The 25715-nt window shown below is 40.8% G+C and overlaps 1 protein-coding gene across 1 annotated transcript in view; it reads right to left on the reverse strand.

Annotated features, from left to right (window-relative positions):
- Positions 1-24057: 24057 nt before the first annotated feature.
- The window catches only part of ERICH6 (glutamate rich 6), a 40141-nt gene continuing 38483 nt past the window's right edge, over positions 24058-25715 (reverse strand). Inside the window, exon 14 of the mRNA XM_047752323.1 lies at positions 24058-24321. Coding sequence (XP_047608279.1) covers positions 24058-24321 — 264 coding nt within the window. The remainder of the gene's footprint in view (positions 24322-25715) is intronic.

Consider the following 25715-nt stretch of genomic DNA (forward strand, 5'->3'; position numbering starts at 1 on the left):
AAACTTAAATCTTTGAATATAAAATGATTGATTTGGATTGTTAGATTTTTCTCAGCACAAAGCAGATGACATGCCTGCATTAATCTTATGTTGTACAGTGACAGCTAATGTCGATTTTCACATAGAACACTTTTTAAAAAATTCTTAACCATTCTGAGTAGGGGAAACACATACTTCTAGTTTTATTATATAACCATAATATAATTAATTTTTAAATCACTAGGGTAACCCGTGTTTGAACTTAAGCCTCCCAAAAGTAAAGCATTTACTTTCACATAACTGAAAAAGTCCAATGTAAAATTGGCCTCATTTCTTAATGAGCCTCCACCGTGATTGGGGAGAAGGTTGTGTGAGGCCAGGGAGGATGAGGGAGGAATGAGAACATTGATAAAGTCTCAGGAAGCACTTTGGTGTAAGTTGGGTTACACTCCTATCTTTGGATCCTATTTCTCACTTGATAGCCACTCTAATCATTTTTTTTTTTTTTTGTCTTTTTGCCATTTCTTGGGCCGCTCCCTCGGCACATGGAGGTTCCCAGGCTAGGGGTCTAATCGGAGCTGCAGCCACCAGCCTACGCCAGAGCCACAGCAACGCGGGATCCGAGCCACATCTGCAACCTACACCACAGCTCACGGCAACGCCGGATCCTCAACCCACTGAGCAAGGGCAGGGACCAAACCCGAAACCTCATGGTTCCTAGTCGGATTCGTTAACCACCGTGCCACGATGGGAACTCCTCTAATCATTTTGTTATGGTACATCTTCCTTTCCTCTAATTTTGGACTTTACTCCCTCTACCCAACCTCCTTCCTATTTAGGAACTGTTTAGTTCATAGCTGTTTAGTTCAAGTTTATGGCTTTGTGATTATAAGCTGCTCAGACCAAGTGCTTAGCTATCTGGGAATTATCTGAAATGGATGAAGACAGCATTGGATCACTTGGCTTAGTAAAGCATTAGAGAACCTGGCTGGTAGGTTGCTACCTGTACTCCCTGGGGTCACAGGCTATGCTGATTTACTCTGTGTACTAGCAACACTAACTAGAGAAAAAAACAATTATTGCTCCTTTGTTTATTGCTACTCTTGTTGCTAAGAGCGGGTTTGTTTACAAGGAAGTGGGCTGATGACATTTTTCCCTAAATATATTTTTTTTAATATTAGAAATTGCTGCTGCATTTCATTTCTTAATAACCCATTGGATCTAGAGGTGAGATGATTTTTAATGTATTAAAACATATAATATATTTAAATAATAGGATAGTTATCAGTGATTATAGTGATTTTTCCAGTAAAATTCTATACTATACAGATGTATGGAAATTTGGTGTGTGAATGGTTTTGAGATTTACTTCAGTACTCTAAAGAAAAGACCAAGAGAGTTCAGTATTTTGCCCTGAATCTGTAACTTGTGGCAGTGCTAAAACAAAACAAAAAACAAAACCATATGCCGATAATGGGGCTTGGGGAAGGAGAAAAGCAAGGAGAGTTTTGTCAGAAAATACTGCTGGTGGGAAGAGAAGAGACAGTAACAAAGCAAACCTAAGAATTCAATCTGTTTCACCTCACAACTGTTAATTCGCTCTTGCTTTAGCTATGATGTGGAATTTCACACAACTAAACTGACGTAAGTGAGGGAGGGCAGGAAACACCACAAGAAGAGAAAGCAAGTATACATGAGAGATTCTTGTCCTAACATAACTAAATTCAGGTTACAGACTGACTCCGACCTGGAAAGACCCTCCAAAGGGAATTTAGAAATTACAGTTTTCCTGACCACTTGTTCTCCTTACTGTTTCCATGATGAGAACTGCCAAACAGATTACCAGTTCTAGGCAAGGCAGTTACCTCTTCCAAAAGAGGTAACCACATCTGCCTCCAAGCTGGAGTTTGGAGCATATGTTTTCTTGAAGTTCTTGGCAGTTTTAATTCAATGAAGATGCTGTACTCCACTAATCTAGGGTTTCTCAATGTTTCTGCTGAAGCACAGGTCTGCCTGGGACTGTGGCTTGATATGTGATTCATTGCAAAACAATTTTGCCAAAGACTTATTTTACAGTTCATGCAAAAAATTCACTCCAAATTACTCATGCTGCTTTTTTTTTTGGTCTTTTTCTAGGGCTGCATCCACGGCATATGGAGGCTCCCAGGCTAGGGGTAGAATTGGAGCTACAGCTTCTGGCCTATGCCAGAGCCACACCAATGCCAGATCCAAGCCACGTCTGCGACCTACACCACAGCTCACGGCAACACCGGATCCTTAACCCACTGAGCAAGGCCAGGGATTGAACCCGCAACCTCATGGTTCCTAGTTGGATTTGTTAACCACTGAGCCACGACAGGAACTCCTGTTCATGTTGCTTTTGACATAAAAACTTTTGTTTTATTTATTTTTATCTGGCTGCACCCACAGCATATGGAAGTTCCTGGGCTGGGGATTGAATCCAAGCTACATCTGTGACCTACGCCACAGCCTCAGCAATGCCAGATCCTTAACCCACTAAACCACAGCAGAAACTCCTGGTTTATTCTTAATAACTCCCTAAACCTTCAAGCAGAATTCATATCCTAGGAAACTCTCTCCTGAGTTTGTGTGTAACCCCTCCTCCATTGCTTATTTTTCTTGGGGTGAGGGTTGTATGTGTCTATTTGCACATACCATCTTAGGAAACAAAGTGTTCCATATTATAGTCATTTTCTTTAAATGTACGTTAACTTTCTATATAATCTGCAGTAAATCACTTTCTATATAATCTGCAGTAAACCACTCTACTTAAGAATTATTGCAGTAAATGAAGATGATGTGTTCCAGGAAATTTTTATCCAGAAGATGGATGTGGTAAGATGCTATTAGAAGCTTAACTGTGAGTTTTTAAGTGTTGTATATAAAGGGAGTTACAATACCAAAAAACTAATGAAATACTGTCTAGTAAAGTAATGAGAAACACGTTGATAACATAAGTCTCTGAAAGTCTTGAGGAAGGCTAAGATGGTAGCTTTATAAATGTTGCCTGTGAATGAATGGGTGGATGGATGGATGGATGGGTTTGGTTAAGGCAGTAGTTCTCAACTAGGGGTTTTACTCTGCAGGGGACATTGCTGTTGAGACATTTTGGATGTTGTGACTGGGAGGGTGAGCTGTGTTGCTGCTGCATATAGCTGGTAGAGCCAGAGATGTTGTGAACAGCCTACAATGTCTAAGATGATGCTCACAACAAAGAATAATCTAGTTCAAAATGTCAGTAGGGCTGCTGTTGAGAACTCTGGGTTAGGAGAGTTGGAAGAGTGTCCTGGGAAAGGAGAAGAAAAAGAGAGACCAATGAATGGACACATGCTCATGCAGAGAGGCTTATTCCGGGTCCTGGAGTGCAAGCTTGGAACCCTAGCCTTGCTGGGCCTCAGATGGTAAGAGCCTGATCATCCTCCTGGGGCAAAAGAGGGAACCTCTTCTTTTCTAGCCAGGCCTGAAAGGATTTGCTGTTAAAAAAGGCTGAGTGCCCTCCACAATCCAGTCCCAGGCTTATCATCTCCTACCCTCCTCCTTGAAACCTAGCCAGCAGCCAACTGTAACCATTATGTGCCAGGCACTCTGATTGACACTGAGGCTCTGGACATGAGTGAGACACTATGTACCCACCAGCAGCCCCACATCTTATTAGAGAAGCAGCTGGCAGTGTAAGAAGTGCTCTAGAGGGATATCCACAGCTCTCCTGGAGTCCAGGCTGGAAAGCATCAAGCTAGGGACAGGGAAGGAGTGGGAATTAACTAACTTGGAATGGGTAGAAGGGCTGGGGACCCAGTAGACATTTCAGACAGAGGAAATAGCCACATAGAAAGGTGGAATTACAAGACTGCATGGCAGGTTTAGAGTAGCTGCAGGCAATTCAGAACACCAGCTGCTTTTCCAATAGGAGGCAGTAGAAATAGCTGGAGAAAGAAGAAGGTTGACGTCTCCTGTCATAATTTCTCAAAAATTATGGGCAGCTGGCTCCAGCCTTTCCATGACCCTTGGGTGCCAGCAGCTGGGAGGTAACACCTTTGACAATTAGGGAACCAGCCCAGCTGGTCCTTCACCAGATGGGCCTTAAAATTCTTTGACAAGTAATCCAAGCCTCTGCTGCATTCATCTTCCTCGGTGGTCTGAGGACCAGCTTTCCAGCTTCCTCCAAGAAGTCTGAATTCCAGATGCTCAGAACTTCTCCCCAAGCTCTCTGGTCCTGGAAACATCATCTTTTCCTTGAGGTTCCTCATTCTGAGGAGCTGTGGTTTGCTTCCTGCAGTTCTTACTCTCTGGGTTATTGTCCTTTTTCCCTTTTTGCACTTTTAGCCTTCCAGCACTTGTGTGACCAGTTCCTGGTACGAAGTATTCTCTGTTTAAAAAACGTAACTTGGAGCTCCTGTCTTGGTGCAGTGGTTAACGAATCCAACTAGAAACCGTGAGGTTGCGCATTCGATCCCTGGCCTTGCTCAGTGGGTTAACGATCCGGTGTTGCCTTGAGCTGTGGTGTAGTTTGCAGACGCGGCTCGGATCCCACGTTGCTGTGGCTCTGGTGTAGGCCGGCTGCTACAGCTCCGATTCGATCCCTAGCCTGGGAACCTTCATATGCCGCAGGAGTGGCCCAAGAAATGGCAAAAAGACAAAAAAAAAAAAACGTAACATGACCTGAACAGACCTGGACAGTTACTTCATGTTCATGACTATTTCTCTGTAGGGAAAGGTGAATCTTTGGAGGTATTTAGGCAGAAAACCAACTCCTTGTCACACACCTTATTTTATATAATCTTCTGGCAAAATTTGACTCTGTGGTGTGGATAAATTTTCCTTCCTTTAAACATTATATCACTTTGGCTTCTACAATACGCTTTCATGGTTCCTCAATAGCTTGAATAGATACATGCAGGAGGCAGTGGAATGAATGGTTTGACTTTGTTACTTGTGGTGCCTCAGGCAGGGTGTGATGGTTTTGGTCCTCACAGACTTGAGTTCTGCTGTGTGAGAGGCCCTGATTCCCATGGCAATGGGAGGTGCCCCTTCCAGGGCACGACTCTGCAGTCTTCTGAATTGGAAGCTGCGAGTGCCACCTGGCCACATTGAGCTCCTTGTGCACATAATCCGTGCAGTAAATAAAGGAATTAACTCTATTGGTTTTCATAGTGGATCCTGATTACAGTGAGGGGCTAGTATTGCTGCTTCACAATAGGGGGATTGGAAAGAGTGTGTTTGAAAATCAGAGAATTCATTGAATGTATTCAAGCCTCTAAATCAGGAATTGGCAAATGTTTTCTTGAAGGGGCAAACAGTAAATATTTTCAGCTTTGCAGGCAATATGGTCTCTGTCATAACGGTTCGACTCTACTGATGTAGCTGTTGTAGACAATACATAAACGAGTATGGCTGTGTTAAAAAAAAAGTTGATATGAAAACAAAGGAGGAAGAACTTCTATATATTAAAAAATATCTAAGAAATGTACTAATATAATGCAATAAGTGGACCTTTAATCATACAAAAAATTTATATTACCAGGAAAAATCAAAGAGATTGGCAATTACATGACATTGAAGAATTGAAAAAAATTTATTTGGCGTGATAATGGTATTGTGGCTACATTAAAGTCATATATAGTGAGGAGTTGATAGTAAAATAATGCAAGATCTGGATTTGCTTTAATACAGTCCAGCCCCCCACACACAAAAAAATTGTGTGTGTGTGTGTGTGTTGTGTATGGGGGGTAGACATTGAGGAAATAATAATAGTGGCAAAATGCTGACATTAGTTGAAACTGGTTGTTAGTACTTAAGGTTTCATTTTACTGTTTTCTCTGCTTCTGTGAATGTATGAAAAATTCCATAATGAAGACTTTAAAGATGGTGAAAAATAAAATAAATAAATAAAAAGTCCAAGTGGGAGTTACTGATGTGACACAGTGGGTTAAGGATCTGACATTGCTGCAGCTGTGGTGTAGGTTGCAGCTGCAGCTTGGTAAAAAAAGGCTGAGTATAGTTTTAAAGGGTCTCCTTTGCCTCTCTGAGTAGTTTTTCTATATTTAAATTTCAAATATTCAATTCCTTCTTCAACAGAGGAAGCCTTTCATTCCATTAATGAGATAAAGAGCTAAATTGAAGATGACATTTTCCTGGGAAAGAGTGTCAAATGTAACAAGCCATGGAAGAGAAATGGCTCTTATTAAATCCCTTTGGTTTTTAATTAGGAAAAAAAGAGAAGATCTCTGAAGGCTTTAAGTTGGTAACGGCTCCTGGCAGAGCACAGAGACTGGTACGAAAGAAGAGGCTTCACAGTGAGTTTCCAAGGGAAGTTCCTGTTTCCTTGGAACTTGTGTGGGAAAGTGAAGTTATGATCAGACGCAGCTTTGAAATAAGTAACTTGAAAAAGAAACTGGCATGGGTGTAGGAGAATTTTTTTTCCTCTTGACACATTTGTGTTAATGAGTTGAATGGCAAAAGGTGATTAACATTCCCGACTAGTAGAGTCCAGATAGATCTTCAAACAGTATTTTTTACCTGTGTTTAAATTGTCTAGGCTTCCACCTTTCCTTAGGCGGACTGAGGGAGGAAAACAGCTTTGGAGTCTGCACTGAGGGACAAGCAAATCCACAACTTGAAAGTCAATCCTTTTCTTGGAATATTCCAACTCCAGAGTAATGTTTCCATTTAGCTTCTTAAAAGCATGTTTTGAGGGGTTTCTTTGTGCCAAGATAACGGTTGTGAAGATATACGATACAGTTCCTGAAATCAAGGAGCTTATAATTTAACTAAAACATGATTAATCATGAGTAAAACATGATTAAGTCCTTGTAAAAGAAGCCTAAGAAGGGAGGGCAACAGGAGCAGAGGGATGGGGCATTGGCTCTAAACTCTTGACTATGCGATTTGGGATAAATGGGGGAGGGGATTGAGGAAGCACAGAGGAACAGCATTTTAGAGTTGAGAAAACACAGTGCCACAGGGTCTTTGTGGCAATTTCTATAGGGGAAGGACCATAGAGGGTATGTCTGGAAAGGGGAATGGGTGATGTGGTGGGAATAGGTGGGAAAGGTAGGTTGGGGAAAGATGGTTGAGGGCATTGCGGGCTGAGGGATTGGGCTGAATTCTATGGGTAATAGCCAAGGGAGGTTTTTGTGTAGATGAGTGGTAGGATCACATTTGCATTTTGAGGTGATTTGACTGTAGTGAAGATATGGCGGGCTGGAGTGGAGGGGAAGTGGAGGAAGGAGAAGGCCAGAGGCTCTGACAAAAACGTTATCCTGGCATTTCATAGCATCTCTTGGACTAAATGATCAAGGGTCCTTCATGATGGGGCTGTAACTCTCCATCTTTTAGCTTGTCCCAGAAATTTCTGAAAATCATTTAGTTTTAGCTCTTACAGTTGAGTCTTTGATCTATTTTTTTTTTTTTTTTTAGGGCTGCATTTATGGCATATGGAAGTTCCCAGGCTAGGGGACAAAGCAGAACTGCAGCTGAGGCCTGTGCCACAGCCACAGCAATGCTGTGAGATCCAAGCCATGTCTGTGACCTACACAGCTCTCAGCAATGCCAGATCCTTAAGCCACTGAGCAAGGCCAGCAATCAAACCTGTGTCCTCATGGGTACTAGTTGGGTTCATTACCATTGAGGCATGACGGGAACTCCTTTGCATTGACTTTTGTATAAGGTTTAAGGAGGGTTCCAACTTCATTTTTTCTGCTTGTGGAATTCAGTTGTCCCAGCACCATTTGTTGAAAAGACCGTTGTTTCCTCATTGAGTTGTGATGTCACTTTGTCAAAAATCAACTGACTGTAAGTATAAGGATTTATATCTGACTTCTCAGTTCTGTTCCATTGATCTTTATGTCCAGTCTTATGCCAGTAAGACACTGTCTTGATTAGTGTAAAGTAAATGTTGAAATAGGGACATGTGAGTTCTCCAACTTTGTTCTTCCTTTTCAAGATTGTCTGGGCTATTCTGGGTCACTTGCATTTCTGTATGAGCTTTAGGACCAGTTTGTCACCTTCTGCAAAAAAGCCTGCTCAGATTTTGACAGAGATCATGTTAAATGTATAGATCAATTTGGAGCACATTGCCATCTCAGCAATATTAAGTCTTTTTATCCGAGAACATGGATATCATTCCATTTATCTAGGTCTTTAAATTCTTTCAACAAGTTTTGTAGTTTTCAGTGTACAAGTCTTGACTTCTTTTGTTAAAATTGCACCTAGGTATTTTATTTTTTGTTGCTATCGTAAATAGAATTGTTCTCTTAATTTCATTCTTAGAATGTTCATTGCTAGTATATAGAAATACAATTTTTTTGTCTTCTATGACTTTCTTGAACTCATTGGTTCTAATATTTATGTGTATGTGTGGATTACTTAGGGTTTTCTACTTATAAGATCATTCCATCTACAAATGGAGATAGTTTTACTTTTCTTTCTGATCTGTATACCTTTTATGTCTTTTTCTTGTCCTGATGAGAGCTCTAGGACAGTGCTAAGTAGAAGTGACTGGAGCATACATTCTTGCATGTTCTTGATCTTGGTGGAAAGCATTCCATTTTTTCTACCATTAGGTATACTGTTACTTAAAGCTGTGACTTTTTATGGATATCCTTTATAAAGGTGAGGGAGGTCCCTGCTTTTTGTGCATTTATTTAAATCATCATTACTACCCCTTTATTCTACACTATTGTCTATCATATAAATTTATTTCTAGAAGTTAAACCAACCTCATATTCCTAGGAAAGATTTCATTTGGTTGTGGTATGTAACCTTTTTTATATGTTGCTGGGTTTGGTTTGCTAGTCTTTGTTTTTTTTTTTTTTGTCTTTTTGCTATTTCTTGGGCCGCTCCCTCGGCATATGGAGGTTCCCAGGCTAGGGGTCAAATCGGAGCTGTAGCTGCCGGCCTACACCAGAGCCACAGCAATGTGGGATCTGAGCCGCATCTGCAACCTACACCACAGCTCACGGCAACGCCGGATCGTTAACCCACTGAGCAAGGGCAGGGACGGAACCCACAACCTCATGGTTCCTAGTCGGATTCGTTAACCACTGCGCCACGACGGGAACTCCATGGTTTGCTAGTCTTTGTTGAGAATTTTTACTTCTGTATTCATAAGCAATATAGATCTTTGGTTTCTTTTCTTGTACTATCTTTGTCTAATTTGGTATCAGGGTAATACTAGCCTCAGGATGGATTGAGAAGTGTCTACTCCTCTTCTGTTTTCTGAACAATTTCAAAGAGTTTATATTAGTTCTTTTCTGAATGTTTGGTAAAATTCACTAGTGAAACCATCAGGACCTAAGGCTTTTCTCTGTGGAAATAAAAAAAAAAAATTATTGATGTATAGTTGCTTTAATAGTTGCTTTACAATGTGTTAATTTCTGCAGTACAGCAAAGTGCTTCAGTTATACATATGTATATTCTTTTCCATTATGGTTTATCACAGGATATTGAATATAATTCTCTGTGCTATACTTTCTTTTCTTTTTTTTCCTTTGGTTGCTCTTGTGGCATAAGAAGTTTCCAGCCCAGGAATTGAACTTGGGCCACAGAAGCAACCCAAGCCACTGCATTGAGCCACGTGGGAACTTCTGTTTATCCATTCTACAAGTAGTAGTATGTACTTGCTAATCCCAAACTCCCAGTCCTTCCCTTCCCACTCCCCTCCTGCTTGGCAATCACAAGTCAGTTCTCTATATCTGTGAGTCTGTTTCTGTTTAAGACTCACAGATAAGTTCATTTGTGTCATATTTTAGGTTCCACTTAAACATGATATCATATGGTAATTTGTCTTTCTCTTTCTGACTTACTTCTCTTAGTGTGGTAATTTCTAGGCATTATTTCATTCTTTTTTAATGGCTGTATCCATATCTGTATCTATATTCATCTGTCTGTCTATCTATCTATCTATCTATCTATCTATCTATCTATCTATCTACCACAACTTCTTTATCCATTCATCTGTCGATGGACATTTGGGTTGTCTCCATGAGCTGACTGTTGTGAATAGTGCTGCAATGAACATAGGCGTGAATGTATCTTTTTGAATTATAGTTTTGGCTGGATTTATGCCCAGGAGTGGGATTGCAGAATCATATGGCAACTCTATTTTTAGTTTTTTAAGGAATCTCCATACTGTTTTCCTTAGTGACTACACCAATTTTCCCTCTCATCAACAGTGTAGAAGGGTTCCCTTTTCTTCTTTGTGGAAAGTTTTAAATTACTAATTTGATCTCTTTACTTATAGGCCAAGTCATACTTTTCATTTCTTCTTATATGAGTTTCAGTAGTTTTTTTGTGTATTTCTGGGAATTTGTCCATTTCATTTATCTATTTTGTTAGCAGATAGTTGTTCATAGTATTCCCTCTTAATCCTTTTCATTTGTTAATTTCTTTTTTTCCTGTTTTAGGTAGTTTGAGTCTTTCTCTTTTTTCCCTTGACCAATCTAACTTAAAATGGCTTGTAAATTTTGTTAATCTTTTCAAATAAACAACTTTTGGTGTCACTGATTTTTTTTTCTATTGTTTTTCAACCTGCTGAAAACCAGTAATAAGGAGAAAAATCTTATAAAGCAGCCAGAAGATAATGACATGTTGCTTACTGAGGAAGAGGAAGCACTGCCAGTATAGAAGATAACAACACTATACTTGAAATGGATGCATTGAATTTCTCTTAAAAATTTTGTTAAAAAAAAAAAATGCTTCCTTTGAGTCTAAATACTGTCAGTTTGATCTCTGCATGAGACAGTATGCTTTACCAGGAAGCACCCTTTCACTGCCCCTGAATCCCAGACAATACCAGGTCCCAGAGTTCTTCATAGTGGAGATAATGGTTTTTATTTTCAGCACAAAAGCAAAAAGCAATAAAAGCAGGCCCTGCTGACAATGCCCTCAGTGCACTGTGGTTCCAGTGTAGGCAGGAGTCTGCTGATTATGATGCTTTTAGGGAATTCTCCCCCTTCCCCACCTTTTTTTTTTTAGCTCTAATCCAGTCATTATCAACATCAGCTGCACTTTAAAATCAGCTGAGGAGGTTTTAAAAAAAAAAAAAAAAAACTATTGAAGCCTGTCTCCATCCTAGACCAACTTAAATTTAGAATCAGGTGATGGAACTAGCCGAGTGTGTCTGTGTGTATAAATATAAAATATATGTATGTATATATAAACATAAATTATAAATGTGTATTTTATATGTATGTACATATGTATGTTGTGATTTTCTCACTCGTTATGTGAAGATTTAAAGTAAATACCAAAGTGGAGAGAATAGTGATGTTTAAACAGAGAGTAAGAGGATACCCAGGGGTGAAGGCTTCTCCAGGAGATCCACTTTAGCTGAATATCCAGGGTAGAGTTGACACCCCAAATATACTTTGTCCAATTTCCCCAACAAATGAGGTGCAAAATGGAGGTGGTTTTTAGTCATGAAATAGATACCATTGCACGCACGCACACACACACACACACACACACACTGTTGAGAGGAAGATTTTTCCTCTACCATCTTAGGTCCTTGTGGTTGGGGCTTGTGTTTTTATTGACAACCACCAGTTTGAAGATCACTGTCAAGGGGTTTGCAATTCTGTGCTTTCAATCAAATTTTAAAATGCTGAGTCAGAGTTCCCATTGTGGCTCAGCAGTAATGAACCTGACTAGTATCCATGAGGATGTGGATTTAATCCTGGGTTAAGGACCTGGCATTGCCATGAGCTGTGGTATAGGTCACAGATCAGTCTCAGATCCCGTGTTGCTGTGGCTGTAGCTGTGGTTGGCAGCTGCAGCTCTGATTTGACCCCTATCCTGGGAACTTCCATATGCCGTGGGCGCTGATCTAAAAAGCCGCAAAAAAAAAAAAAAAGAAAAGAAAGAAAAGAGTGAGTCATAAGTTTCCACTAAAATTTTACTTTCAATGTATCAAAATTTGTCATGTTGTTTTGATCAGTTGTGTGCTACTAGTAATTGTAATCTTAATCAAAATAATTTTTTGAACACTTAGAACCTTAAGGTCATAGGAAGTAAAGTTTAAAATTTAAAAAATATATATACTTTTGTAGTTAAGAAGTATGACCAGTTAAGAAGTATGATCAGTAATAGATCTTCAAGCATATAAATATATCACACTCCAAAAAACTTCTTTGAAGGCAGTAGGGTGAAAGTGTAAGTTCAAAAAGGAAAAAAGGAATGTTGTTAAAGACAGTTTTTTTAAAAAAAGAGTTCATATATTTTTTAATGGATAATGATGGGTATCATATTACTATGGTATTTATGTTCCACTGGATTCATTTCACAAAGTAACATTTTATTTCAAAGTGTCAATTTACAGTGCATTTGCAATTAGATTCTTTGTAACTGCTTAATCTTATGATGAATCTATTAATGTCAACTGAAAAATGTAAAAGAAAGAACATTCATTTTAAAAATGTAAGGCCATCAGAAGGGAAAAGTGAACATCACTGGTCCTGGCAGATTGTTTCATGTCCTCTGGAGGGCCAAGGACAATTCTCTAGAAGGTAATTTATTTTTGACCTTGTCTTTGTAGTTTAATGAAGCATAAATTGATTCGTAATTTACAACTTCATCTGTTTTAAGACTGGTAAATAACAAACACTGCAAAAAGTGTGTTTATGGAAACTGGAAATGTGTTGTATGAGCACTTTCTGCTACTCTCTGTGAAGGAGAAGCAAATGTTTGTGTAGTATAAAGTTACTTTCGCTGTTGTTAATATTTATCAATATAGTTTATTTCATAGCAATAATTAAATCATCCTATTCTGATGTCAGTTTCCAGTTCCTGTTAATTTAATCTAATTATCTAACCTAACTCAATTATCTATTTCTAATTCTGTTAGTCCTCAGAAGAAAGGTGGGTTCTATTCTCTGGTTTGGTCAGAAGGATGAAGACTGAGAGGCTGAGATTTCTGCACAAGCTTTGCATAGTCCTTGTCATAATCACAGGAATTCCCATTACTGAGCATTGCTTTCTGCAGCCTGTGAGCTGTACATGCTTTCCAATGGCCACTACAGCAATGGAAAGTTGACTTTATCTTTTCCAGTTTACAGCTGAAGAAACTAAAGCTCTTGAAAGTAAGTAGCCTGGATTGTTTAACTGATGATTTCCACCTCAGCTCTTGCCTCAGGCAAAGAACACACAGGTGAGGAACAGAGGGTAGAACATTGGATGGGGTCTGAAGACCCGAGCTCATGTTCCAATTCCACTCCCTGGTTAGCTGTGACATCTAAGAAATCACTTCCCATTTTTCAGTCTTAATGTTGTTGAAAAGTTGCAGGATTATGTGAGACAACCTGCAAGCAAGATGGGACTATGTAGAAGGATTATTTTATCCTGTTTCCTAGCCCTTATTTTGTTATAGAATTAATGAAAAAACATCATATCACCTTTTGGTCACACAGGCGTTCATAAAACATCATTTGATTTTGTGGAATTCAGGACTGGGTTATGTTTTTCTCTCTCTGTTGAATGCTACAGTGAATGGATTTTCAAAGCTCCTAGGTGTGTGAAAGTGTGGAATGTTCCTATCTGATTTTGGCATTGGGAGGAGAAGCCAGGTGATGTGAACACAGGAAAATATAGCACATTTTTTTTTGGGGGGGGTCTTTTTAGAGCTGTACCTGTGGCATATGGAGGTTCCCTTCCTTGGGGTTGAATCGGAGCTGTAGCTGCTGGCCTACAGCACAGCAACACGGGATCCGAGCAGTGTCTGCAAACTATACCACAGCTCACAGCAAGGCCAGATCCTTAACCCATTGAGCGAGGCCAGGGATCAAACATGCGTCCTCATGGATGATAGTCAGATTCCTTTCTGCTGAGCCATGAGGGGAGCTCCTAGCACATCTTTTTAGATAAAGAACTATTACCTGTGTGCATTCCAGATATTGACCTGAAATAAATAGACAGCCAGATACTTCTCTAGCAAAAATGGGCTTATTCGGGATAAGCAAAGAATTGCAAATTGGGGTCTGCAACCATGGCGAGCCATGTATAAGTTCCTGCCATGGGGAAAGGAAGTTGGGAGGGTATAGTAAATAGAAAGTTCATGGCTTTTCATTGGCTGAGTCCTTGACAGGAAAGAAGTTTTGTTGGGCTCTATGTTATAGGGTGTGTGAGGGCTCCTCCTTTTGGTTTCTCAACCGTATTTAACCGAGGTTTCTGTTAACTAACTTTTTACACAGATAATCTATGAATTGAATGAACTCATGCAAGAGAACGAATAGGTTGTTCACATTGAGCTCTGAATCGGGTCTCAGGAATTATGTAAGGGTAGAGATAAAAAAAGAAGAATACAGGGTGTGTTAAAGGAACGTCTCTCATTCTTTGGATACGGAGAAAAGAGACTTCTAGGTCCCAGCCTGGTTTTCTACTCTACTTTCAAGAATTCAGTCAGAGCTTCTGCTGACTCACAGAATTGTTGCTTCTCCCCAGTAACTGCTTCAAATGTCTTTTTTATGTTTGCTGGCTTCTGGCTAGTCTGTTAAAAAAAAAAAAATAGGAGTTCCCATCATGGCTCAGTGAAAATGAATCTGACTAGCATCCATGACACAGGTTTGATCCCTGGCCTTGCTCAGTGAGTTAAGGATTCGGCGTTGCCTTAAGCTGTGGTGTGAGTTGCAGACACGTCTCAGATCTGGTGTTATGGCTGTGGTGTAGGCAGGAGGCTACAGCTCCAATTGGACCCCTAGCCTAAGAACATCCATATGCAGCAGGTGTGGGCCTAAAAAAGACCAAAAAAATTTCAGATATTAAAAATATAAAAAAAATAATTCATGAGGGTCCATAAACTTACCACTGCTTAAACAATAGTCGAAGCTCCTGTATGCCTCTCCCCATCACATACACCTCCAGTGGTAAGCAGCTGCCTAAAAGTTGATATTTCTCATTCCCAAACATTTATACTTTTCTGCATAGGGATGTCTAGCTAAATGTATGGTATTCATGATTGTTTTGCATGTTTTAAAATTTTATATGAACAGAGTAATACTAAAACATATTCCTCTGCCCTCTTGAATTTTTTCACTTAAAGTTAAAAAGTGAGTCTTTTTTATGGCTGAGTAGCATTCCATTGTGTTTACGTACCACATCTTCTTAATCCATTCGTCTATCAACAGACGTTTAGGTTGTTTCCTTGTCTTGGCTGTTGTGAATCGTACTTCTGTGAAATATGGGTGTATGTATCTTTTTGAATTACAGTTTTGTCTGGATATATGCCCAGGAGTGGGATTGTTGGATCATATGGTAGTTCTATATTCAGTTTTCTGAGGACCCTTCATACTGTTTTCCATAGTGGTTGTACCAGTTTACATTCCCACCAACAGTATAGGAGAGTTCCCTTTTCTTCACACCCTCTCCAGCATTTGTTAATTGTAGACTCAGTAATGATAGCCATTCTGATCCTCGTGAGGTGGTACCTCATTATAGTTTTGACTAATCCCATTTTGTGGGCTCCATTTTTTTTTTTTAATTTTTTTTATTTATTTATTTATTTATTTATTTATTTATTTATTTATTTATTTATCTTTTTGCCATTTCTTGGGCCGCTCCTGTGGCATATGGAGGTTCCCAGGCTAGGGGTCAAATCAGAGCTGTAGCTGTTGGCCTACACCAGAGCCATAGCAACGTGGGATCCGAGCCGCGTCTGCAACCTACACCACAGCTCACGGCAACGCCAGATCGTTAACCCACTGAGCAAGGCCAGGGATTGAACCCTCAACCTCATGGTTCCTAGTCGGATTCATTAACCACTGTGCCATGACAGGAACTCCCTGGGCTCCATTTTTATTTCCTAATTATCTCCAAAAGGCCCCATCTCCAGATAGCACTGTGGTATTTGATTTCAATATGAGTTTTGGAGAGACACAACATTCAGTCCATAATATGACACAATTTACCTATTTCTCTGTTAATGGACAATTTGTAATTTTGCTTTTAAAAATAGTGCTATAATGAACAAGGTTGTTTTCGTCTCCTTGTGAAAATGTGGATTTGTCTAGGATCAATCTGTGGAGAATGGAACTTTCTTGTGTTGGGTGTGCACATCCTCAGGTTTACTAGACAGTGTGAATTGCTCTCCAAAGTGATGGTACCAATGTGTATTTTCTCCAAAGGTATTTGAATGTTTCCATAGCTTTCCATCCCTGCTCCCAGCTATCATTATTGGGCAGGACAAAGAAAAGGTGGGTGGCGATAAATAGTTACGTCAACTCTGCAGGCTTTGGAAAAGGACACCTGTTAGAGAAAATAACAAGTGTCTGTGGACTAAAACCAAACTCCTTACTACTGTCAGTGAAAGAAATTAATTAATAGGCAATCTAAGAAAGAGGTGAAAAATTTTATTCCAGCTAATCTGAGGATTATAACCTGGGAGAATCTTTCAGAAAGTGCTGAGGACCGTTTGGCCATTTAGAGGTCAAAGCATAAATTTTTGAGACAAAGGGTTGTACATCAAAGTAACATATTGACAGTTTACATAGTTCAACAAGTTCAAGTGTATTATTGTGTTCCTTTAAAGGACAGAGAGAGGAATGTTATCTCCTAAGGAGTTACCCCTTGCTGGTGCCAGGAGGAAATTGACTTTTTTTTTTTTTTTTGTGAGTAGACATTCCTATGTCTGCTAAGGGGATCCAGTTAATGCATAATGCAGATTCACAAGGCATGCTAAATGCGAGGGAAGAAAAGCTTAAAGAGGAGGAGTTTTTTTTTTTTTTTTTAGTCTTTTTGCCTTTTCTTGAGCCGTTCCCATGGCATATGGAGGTACCCAGACTAGGGGTCGAATTGGAGCTGTAGCCGCTGGCCTATGCCAGAGCCACAGCAATGCAGAATCCGAGCCACGTTTGCAACCTACACCACAGCTCACGGCAACACTGGATCCTTAACCCACTGAGCAAGGCCAGGGATCGAACCTGCAACCCATGGTTCCTAGTCAGATTTGTTAACCACTGAGCCACGACGGGAACTCCAAGAAGAGAATTTTATATTTAAAATTTTTCTTGTCCTGGAGTTCCTGTTGTGGCTCAGTGGAAATGAACCTGACTAGTAGTATCCATGAGGATATGGGTTCAAACCCTGGCCCTGCACAGTGGGTTAAGGTTGTTGTTTTGCCATGAGCTATGGTATAGGTCACAGACTCAGCTCAGGTCTGGCGTGGCTGTGGCTGTTTTGTAGGCTGGCAGCTGTAGCTTGATTCCACTCCTAGCCTGAGAACTTCCATATGCTGCAGGTGTGGCCCTAAAAAGCAAAAAACAGAAAAACAAAACCAAAAACCTTTCTTGTCCTACTGTAAAAATAACTTCATTTCATCACCATAGCACACACAGCCCCACCTTATCTGGCTTCCTCCTACCTGGCCAGCACTGCCTCCTACCACATAGCCCCTCAATTCACAGTGTCCCTTCTGCTACTGGAACATGCAGGCAGATTCTTTCCTACCTCAGAACTTGTTCTCTCTGACTGGAATACTCTTTACCCAGGTCATTGTATGACTAGTTTCTTCTCATCCTTTACCTACCAGGGAGGATTTCTCTGACCCCATAATGTAACATGTGGGGAGATCACAGGCTTCACTATGTGGTTCCTCTACACATTTTCCATCTTACCCCACGTCTCTTTCATGTTACTTTTTTTTTTATTGCATTTATCACAGTCTGAAATTTCTTAGTTTGTTGTCTCTTTTGCTTGAAATATAAACATCCATGGGGGCCATCCATGTACAGTGGCTGCCATGTGCTAAATTTTTATCGAATGAGTGAATGTATGCATGGATGCCTTCTCTACTCAGCAAACTTGTTACCGTTTCTTGTCACTCCTCCAGGGCTCACTGTCCCAGCCTTGTGCTGTCTACTGTTGTGCTATAGAATCAGGTGAATGTAGAGGACCTGATAGTATCCTGAATAGACTCTCTGTGCATGGCTATTTCTTTCTGAGATGTCCCAGGACCTCATGCACAGACTCCATCTGCATTGAACCTTCTCTGTGGATTGAGGCCCCTCTACCCTCAATGCCTGGACTGAAGTCTGATGCTCCACGCCTTTCTTTGCATCTCTCTGGAGGTCACTGTGGCTTCTCTTAAATGCTTGGTCAAGGGTAGGGTTTTCCCAGGTCATTTTCTTGCTAACTTTGTAGTGTGGAAAACTCAAAAGGGCTGAGCGTATATTCATTTATTGGGCACTTGTGACTTTGTGAGCATCATTTGCATCACCTGTGATTTCTGCAGCCAGCAGCCCAATTCCAGGATTACTAGTTGCTTCAGGGGGACAATTCTAAGATTATTATGAGCTAGGTGATTGTCTTGCTCACCTTTGTGCCTCCACCTTCCATCCCACATGACATGTAGTTCTCAGGCTGGGATAGTGCTGTTTTTGGTGCTTGCTCCCTGTATTTCTGCCTCTGCATTTACCTCCTCGTTTTGTCATAGTCTCTTTTTGTGTCTCTTTTGCCCTAAGGATAAAGAACTGTGATTTTTAGCTTTGCATCACTAGTACTTGGCACTAAGTAGGCACTGAATAAATGTTTATTAAACAGACGAACAAATTAATGCATGGAGTGAACTCCAGAGCTGGAATGAAAGAGTGGCAGCTGTGCTTCTGATAGAAATTTATAATCAGTGGCAGCTCAACTCTTGAGAAAACCAGGTTTTCCACAAGCTGACTGAGGTGGGAACTGCAGTTTGAACTGAGTCAGTTTTAGTCTATTCTCAACCCCCACCATTAAGCACAAATAGAGCTGTGAAGAGACACCCAGAATTTTGTTCCCTGGTCATGTATATCCCTGGTAGATTTCACTCCATTCGTTAGTTCATTCATTCATTCAACATTTGTCAGGTGTTTTCCATAAACAAGAGAGCAAGAGGCTGATTTTTTTCCCCCAGTGTGTTGTCATTTTGCTTAATAGTTTAACATGGAACACGCCTCTGTGTCATTTTGGAAAATGACTCAATTGGGCATCATCTCTGAAGAGTCTGGTGGATGTTACAGTCACTTTCATTTCCCAAGCCCAGGACAGCAGAGCATGTATGAAAAAGTGAACTCACATGGTAGAGTTGTTCCCCCCTCAGACTTCTCTGTGCACTGTTTAGTGCTGGGTCACCACAAGATGTGACAGAGAAGCCTCTATGGTTCTCTTCCTAACTATGGACACATTTTTGTCACATCTTTTTATCACCTGGTTTTGATTTGCCAGTTTGCCTCAAACCAAGATATTCCTAATTCCTGGATTTCACTCTGTGTCATGGAAAAATTGACACAGAGACTCTCTCCAAGAAACATGTCACTTGAGTTGTTTCCACTAGCTCATTGGCTTTCTTTCCATTATATATATATATACATATATTTGTCTTTTGTCTTTTTAGGGCTGCCCTCATGGCATATGGAGGTTCCCAGGCTAGGGATCCAGTCAGAGCTATAGCTGCTGTTGTACGCCACAGCCATAGCCATAGCAAGTCGGGATCTGAGGTGAGTCTTCAACCTACATCACAGCTCACGTCAGTGCTGGATCCTTAACCCACTAAGCAAGGCCAGGAACTGAACCTCCATACTTACGGATACTAGTCGAGTTCTTTAACCACTCAGCCATGATGGGGACTCCCCGTTATATGTTGTCTTGGGTAAACTTTAGCAAAGGGATTAGGCTTTGTCAAATGGATGCCTTTTGGAAACAATTTTACTCCTCATTTCATACTATTTTCTTATTACTTCAGTTACATTCACCTATTTTAAAATTATTTTATTTTTTTATATTGGCAATAGTCCTAAAGGATTCCTTACATTGTTTCTGGAATAAAGTAGAACATAAATATATATACACAGTATCTGTTGTGTTGCAGGAAAATGAAACAATAGAATGAGCATGACAAATTACTTGGTTTAAAGTAAAATCTAATTTAAAATTACCCTCTGTGTATTTTCTAACATAGCTGGAAAAAATACAGTGCATTTCTACATTAAAAAAATCATTAAAGTATGATATTTGCTTCTGAATATGTTATTGGCATCCCGAATGTTTCCAATTTTATTTGAACACATCTAGCAAAGCAACATAGACTCTAAAAGCTTTTGCTTTATTTATTCACAAGAAATTTGTTTCTAGTGTACTAACAAATACTGTGCATTTAATTTATTTGGCTTATTTTGTACCTAACAGAGTTTAATTTTCTATAGCTCTCTTTAAAGAGTAGAAATTCAGTTTTTTCCTTATCTTTCAAAATTATTGTTAGCAATGACTAATTCCTCTGGTTAAAAAGTTTTTTTTTCCCCTAAAACACATCGATACATAAATACATAAAAAGGACTGAAAAGAGAGTATCATATTAGAGATGACTTTCCACGTGGTGAGATTGAGTGCTTTTAAAAGCTTTTTCTTTCTTTTTTTTTTCCTAAGGCCGCAGGTGTGGCATGTGGCTGTTCCTGAGCTAGGGATTGTATTGGAGCTACAGCTGCTGGCCTATGCCACAGCCACAGCAACCCCAGATCTGAGGCAGGACTGCAGCCTACACGCAGCTCATAGCAACACTGGATCCTAAACCCACTGAGCAGGGTCAGGAATCGAAACGCCATCCTCATGGATACTAGTCAGGTTCTCAACCTGCTGAGCCACAACAGGAACTCCTAAAAGCTCTACACTTTAGTGGTGATCACTTTGTAAGATATAGAAACATCGAGTGATTATGTTGTGTTCCTGGAACTAACAGTGTTGCAGGTCAATTATACTTAAAATTAAAAAAAAAAAAAAACTTCATACAGTTGACCCTTGGACAACAAATGCTTGAACTGCTCATGTCCACTTGTATGCGTGGTTTTTTTTTTCAATAGCAAGTATTACATACTTCATGATCCCCAGTGTGTTGAATCTGCGGATGCGGAATAGCCGGTATAGAGGACCTGCTAATGCGGAGGAGTAACCATGGATGCCAAGGAACCGCGAGTGCAGGGAAACCGCGGATGCAGGGAAACCACGAATATCGAGGAACTGCAGGTACAAGGGGATGGCTGTAAGTAATATTGAGTTTTTTTGTTGTTGTTGTTCTGTTTTGTTTCATCGTGCGGAAGGTCGGTGCTCCTGATCCCGGTGTTGTTCAAGGGTCAACTATACTTTTCTGTAATCTCCTAACATTTCTACAAAGAGTTGGTATGACTTGTTGGCAGAAGCTGCTAACAAAGGCACTTTGGAATATGTTGCTCATGCACCATTAGAGCTCCACGGAGACCCATATCTGGAGGTGTCTCTTACCTCTCAATCCTCTAGGGGTTTACAGACACACTTTGCTGCCAGCTGTACCTGGAGCAAAAAGTTTTAGTTTCTCTGTTCAGTGTAACTCAGTTACATTGAAGTGCACGTAAGTATTTATCTTTCCAAGGATAATTGTTTTATCAATCCAAAAGTGTATACATATAATGTAAAGTATTCATATACAAAATAAAATAAAAGTGATAATTCTGAAATCAGGAGGAAAGGAGACAAGGATTTCTGGTACTACTTTAAGCTTTAAGTACATCAGTAATTTCTATGAAATTTACACCTGGAAAAGCCTGTGGATTTAGTGTTTTCTTCTCCTTCAATCTATGCAATATTACTATCTGACAACTTTAATTTTTTTGAAGAGGTTTTTATTATGAAAAATGGAAAAAGAAAAACCTCGCATCCTCATGGATACTGGTGGGGTTTGTAAACCACTGAGCCACAATGGGAACTCCGAAACATAATTTTATTTTATTTATTTATTTTATTTTTTGTCTTTTTCAGGGCTGCACCCATGGCATATGAAGGTTCCCAGGCTAGGGGTCTAATTGGAGCTGTAGCCTCTGGCCTACACCACAGCCACAGCAATGCAGGATCCGAGCCACATCTGCGACCTACACCACAGCTCACAGCAACCCACTGAGCAAGGCCAGGGATCAAACATGCAACTTTATGGTTCCTAGTTAACCACTGAGCCACGATGGGAATTCCCCAAACATAATTTAAAATAATTCTATTATTAAACATGAAGCAACACTGGTAAAAGACATTTCTCATTATCCTGCTAATCTCTAGTTAATCAAGGCCTTATTCAGTATCCAGTATGGACTCAGCACCCCCAAAATAGTTTTTAATGATATACAAAACCAGATTCAGTTAAGGCTTTGTTTTGATTGTTACATGTTATACTGCTATACTGTTATGTTATTTTTTCAGAGCTATATGGATGCATACTAGCTCAATATTTCTGTCTCACTTGATGGAAAATAAAAGTTCACTCATCTATGAAAAGGAAGAGGCAAAAGACAAAAATTAAAAAAGAGACATTTAGCACTGATCAAGACATGAGTCTCAAGGAGTTGACCTGTATGGCTCAGCAGGTTAAGGCTCAGCATTGTCACTGTGTTGGATTGGGTCACTGCTACAGCACAGATTCATCCCTGGCCCAGGAACTTCCACATGGGGTGGGTATGGCCAAAAAAATAGACATGAATCTCAGAACCTCTTTTTCAGAAAAATAGCAGTGGAAATTAGCAAGAATGGAAATGAAAGGATAAGAAAATTGATATTAAAACAATTCCTAAAAAGTAAGTTAATCAGAGGCAGCTTTAAAAGGTGTTTGTTTTGGGGGGGGTATAGTTGATTTACAATGTTGTGTTAGTTTTAGGTATACAGCAAAGTGATTCAGTTATATATTGACATATATCCATTTTTTTCAGATTCTTTTCTCATACAGGTTATTATAGAATATTGAGTTGAGTTCCCTGTGGTATAGCAGGTCCTTGTTGATTATCTATTCTCTATATAGTAATGTATAGTATATACATTAATCCCAAACTCCTAATTTATCTCTCCCCTACCCCTCTTCTTGGATAACCATAAATTTGTTGAAGGCAGCTTTAAAAAGTGGTGGAGTTCTTTGGTGACCTAGCAGTTAAGGGTCCAGTGTTGTCACTGCTGTGGCATAAGTTTAATCCCTGGCCTTCAAACTTCCACATGCCCCAGGCACAGCAAAAAAAAAAAAAAAAAGGTGGTGAATGGATTAATACCAAGAACCAGCCCAACCCCTTCCCCACACTGGCCACCCATAGCTGAGCTACTTCCTACTGTCCAGCACTCAGCTCTTCCCAGGACATCCCATGCTTTCACTCCTCCTGCCTCTTCCATCCCCTCCCCACACTTCCTCAGCAGGAAAACAGTATGATTAAATATCTCACCCTAACTGGTGAAACACTGGTGGATAGGCTTAATCCCTCTTGCTACACATTAGCGCCAGATAGGTTATTCACTATAAAAAATGGCCTCCTCCATCTACATTCCTCTCTCTCTCAAAGAACAGGGAACTGAGACGTCTGGGACATTCAGGAGGAAGCAGGGTTCCAGGGATGTCTTTTGGGTTCTCCACATCTGACTCCCAACTGCTTTCTTCTCTAAAGCACTTTTATCATTGAGCAGAGGATGCTGTGCTGGGCTGTCACTGCAGATTCAGCATCATCCCTCCTCCCCTCCCAGAAGGGGAAATACACACTGTCCTATAATCCCCTGCCAGTGGGATCTGATTATGAGTCCCCAGTGAGTGGCACCTGCCTGAGTTTCGGAGGCAGGAGAGAATCAGCAGCCATCATTCACCTCTGGCCAGGAGGGTGGGCATTCCGGGGGTGGCGGTTGCTTGTTATTCCTGCACTGGAATGTGAGTCTCAGGGAGCCCCTGCCACTCTCTTACCTGGTGCCGTTGACTTCGTGGCTTCCTGAGATTCTCTCACTTCCAGATTTCTCCAAAGCCAGCAGGGGTGTTCCTTGACCTTCACCTCCCCAACCTTTCAAATGATGGTGGAAGCACATGCTCCCTCCCTGCTTTCTGTTTCCCTGATGGAACTCTGCCCGATAGAGACCCTTTTGCTGACATGCTCATTCTCTGCTGTCAGTTGTTTAGTTTTCTAACCAAGAATGCCATGCAGTGATGACTCAGGACATGCTTTAAATTTGTAATAAAGAACACTTCTTGGTATTTCCTAGTCACTTTATACACTTTTTTGGGAGCTCTCCCATCTCCCTCCCAGAAAAACTCAACAAAACAAACAAAAGCACCATCATTATTCTTTAAATGTTTTCTTTTATCATAGCTGCTATTCTTGTCATCATATCTTGCTTTATACCAGAATTATGACAAAGGGCAATTAGTTTTAGAGAAAGTGAAGACAGGTAGGAAGGTTGCTTTAATTTTTCCCAAACGTGGCTGGAGGGGAAATTCACACATCCTTCCAGTTTGTTAAACAGGCGTCGGATCTTTATTAAGCTGGCCAACAGAAGAAGGTCATCTCCATTCAGGTATCGGAGTGCTGGAATCTCCTTAGGGTTCAGCAGCTTTTCAGCAAAGAGAAAGAGAAGGGAAGCTCAGGGTCTAGTGGTGGAAATGGTGACCGTGGAACCAGGAGGTGGGAGGGGGTGAGAAGTGGCACTAGTTTGAGGTTGGATTCTCTTTTGAGTCTAATTACCTATAAACAGTCGTGTTAATCCTAATCTGAACAGAAAGGAGCTGAGATGCTGTGGAGATTTGAGAGACTAGGGCAGGCCAGACAGACCAAACAGAATTTGGATTATTTCTTTCAAATACTTACAATTTATTCAAGTCACTTACCAGCATGAAATGAGATGCTGCAGGCTCCCCCTTCCTGGGAGCGTGGCCCAGAGGCTAGTAAGGCCCCTAGGGGCAGCCTTCCTCAGAGAAGCCAGCACCTGAGCTGGACTTTCCAGAAGGAAATGTCTAAAACATTTGAGTAAAACTCCTTTCCGGAGTTCCCGTCGTGGCTCAGTGGTTAACGAATCCGACTAGGAACCATGAGGTTGCGCGTTCGATCCCTGCCCTTCCTCAGTGGGTTAAGGATCCGGCGTTGCCTTGAGCTGTGGTGTAGGTTGCAGACGCTGCTCCGATCCCGCATTGCTGTGGCTCTGGCGTAGGCGGGAGGCTACAGCTCCGATTGGACCCCTAGCCTGGGAATCTCCATATGCCGCGGGAACGGCCCTAGAAAAGGCAAAAAGACAAAACAACAAAAGCAAAACTCCTTTCCCTCTCCTAAAGTGTGCCACTACCTCCAGGATGCTGGTCCAATTAACCGCCCCATAACCCTTCCTTGCCTTTTGCGCTGCCTGCTTCCTCACAGCCTCTGACGATGTAGGCCGAGGTCTCCTCGCAGCCTCAGGAGGGTGAAAGGTCTGTTAGGCCAGCCTTTCCTAAGGTTTTTCCAGGCTGCGGCTTCAAGACCCGCCCAGGAGGGGGCGTGGCCTCAGAGGGGCGGGCTAAATGCAAGCCCGACTGCTACCTTATGGCCGCAGAGTGACCACTTACCTGCCAAAGACCTGAAAACTTCCAGTATCTTTCTGCATTTTCATCCCTCCCTGCGTGGGAAGGAAGGAAGGAAGGAGGGAAGGGGGAAGGAGGATGAGATGGCTGGGAAATGAAGAATGGATTGCCATTTTTAGTGTTCCTTCAATCCCAAATCCCATAAAACGGCAGAAAACGTTTTCAGAGAGTAAATCAATAATGGTTCTAGGAAATAGGAAAGATTTTTATCAGCAGGAATAATCCCAAGGAATTCCTAAAAACCAAGAAGCCCCTTGCACTGCATCCATAGAGAGATAAATAACCAAATGGAACCACTAATCTAAAACATGCATATTCTGAGCTCAAAGTCCACAGCAATGGAAGAAGTTGGGAGGCAGCCCCTCCCCTCCCCTCTGTGTTAAGGCTGGTGCCCACA

This window comes from Phacochoerus africanus, chromosome 1 (genome assembly GCF_016906955.1).
Source record: "Phacochoerus africanus isolate WHEZ1 chromosome 1, ROS_Pafr_v1, whole genome shotgun sequence".
Taxonomy (NCBI): domain Eukaryota; kingdom Metazoa; phylum Chordata; class Mammalia; order Artiodactyla; family Suidae; genus Phacochoerus; species Phacochoerus africanus.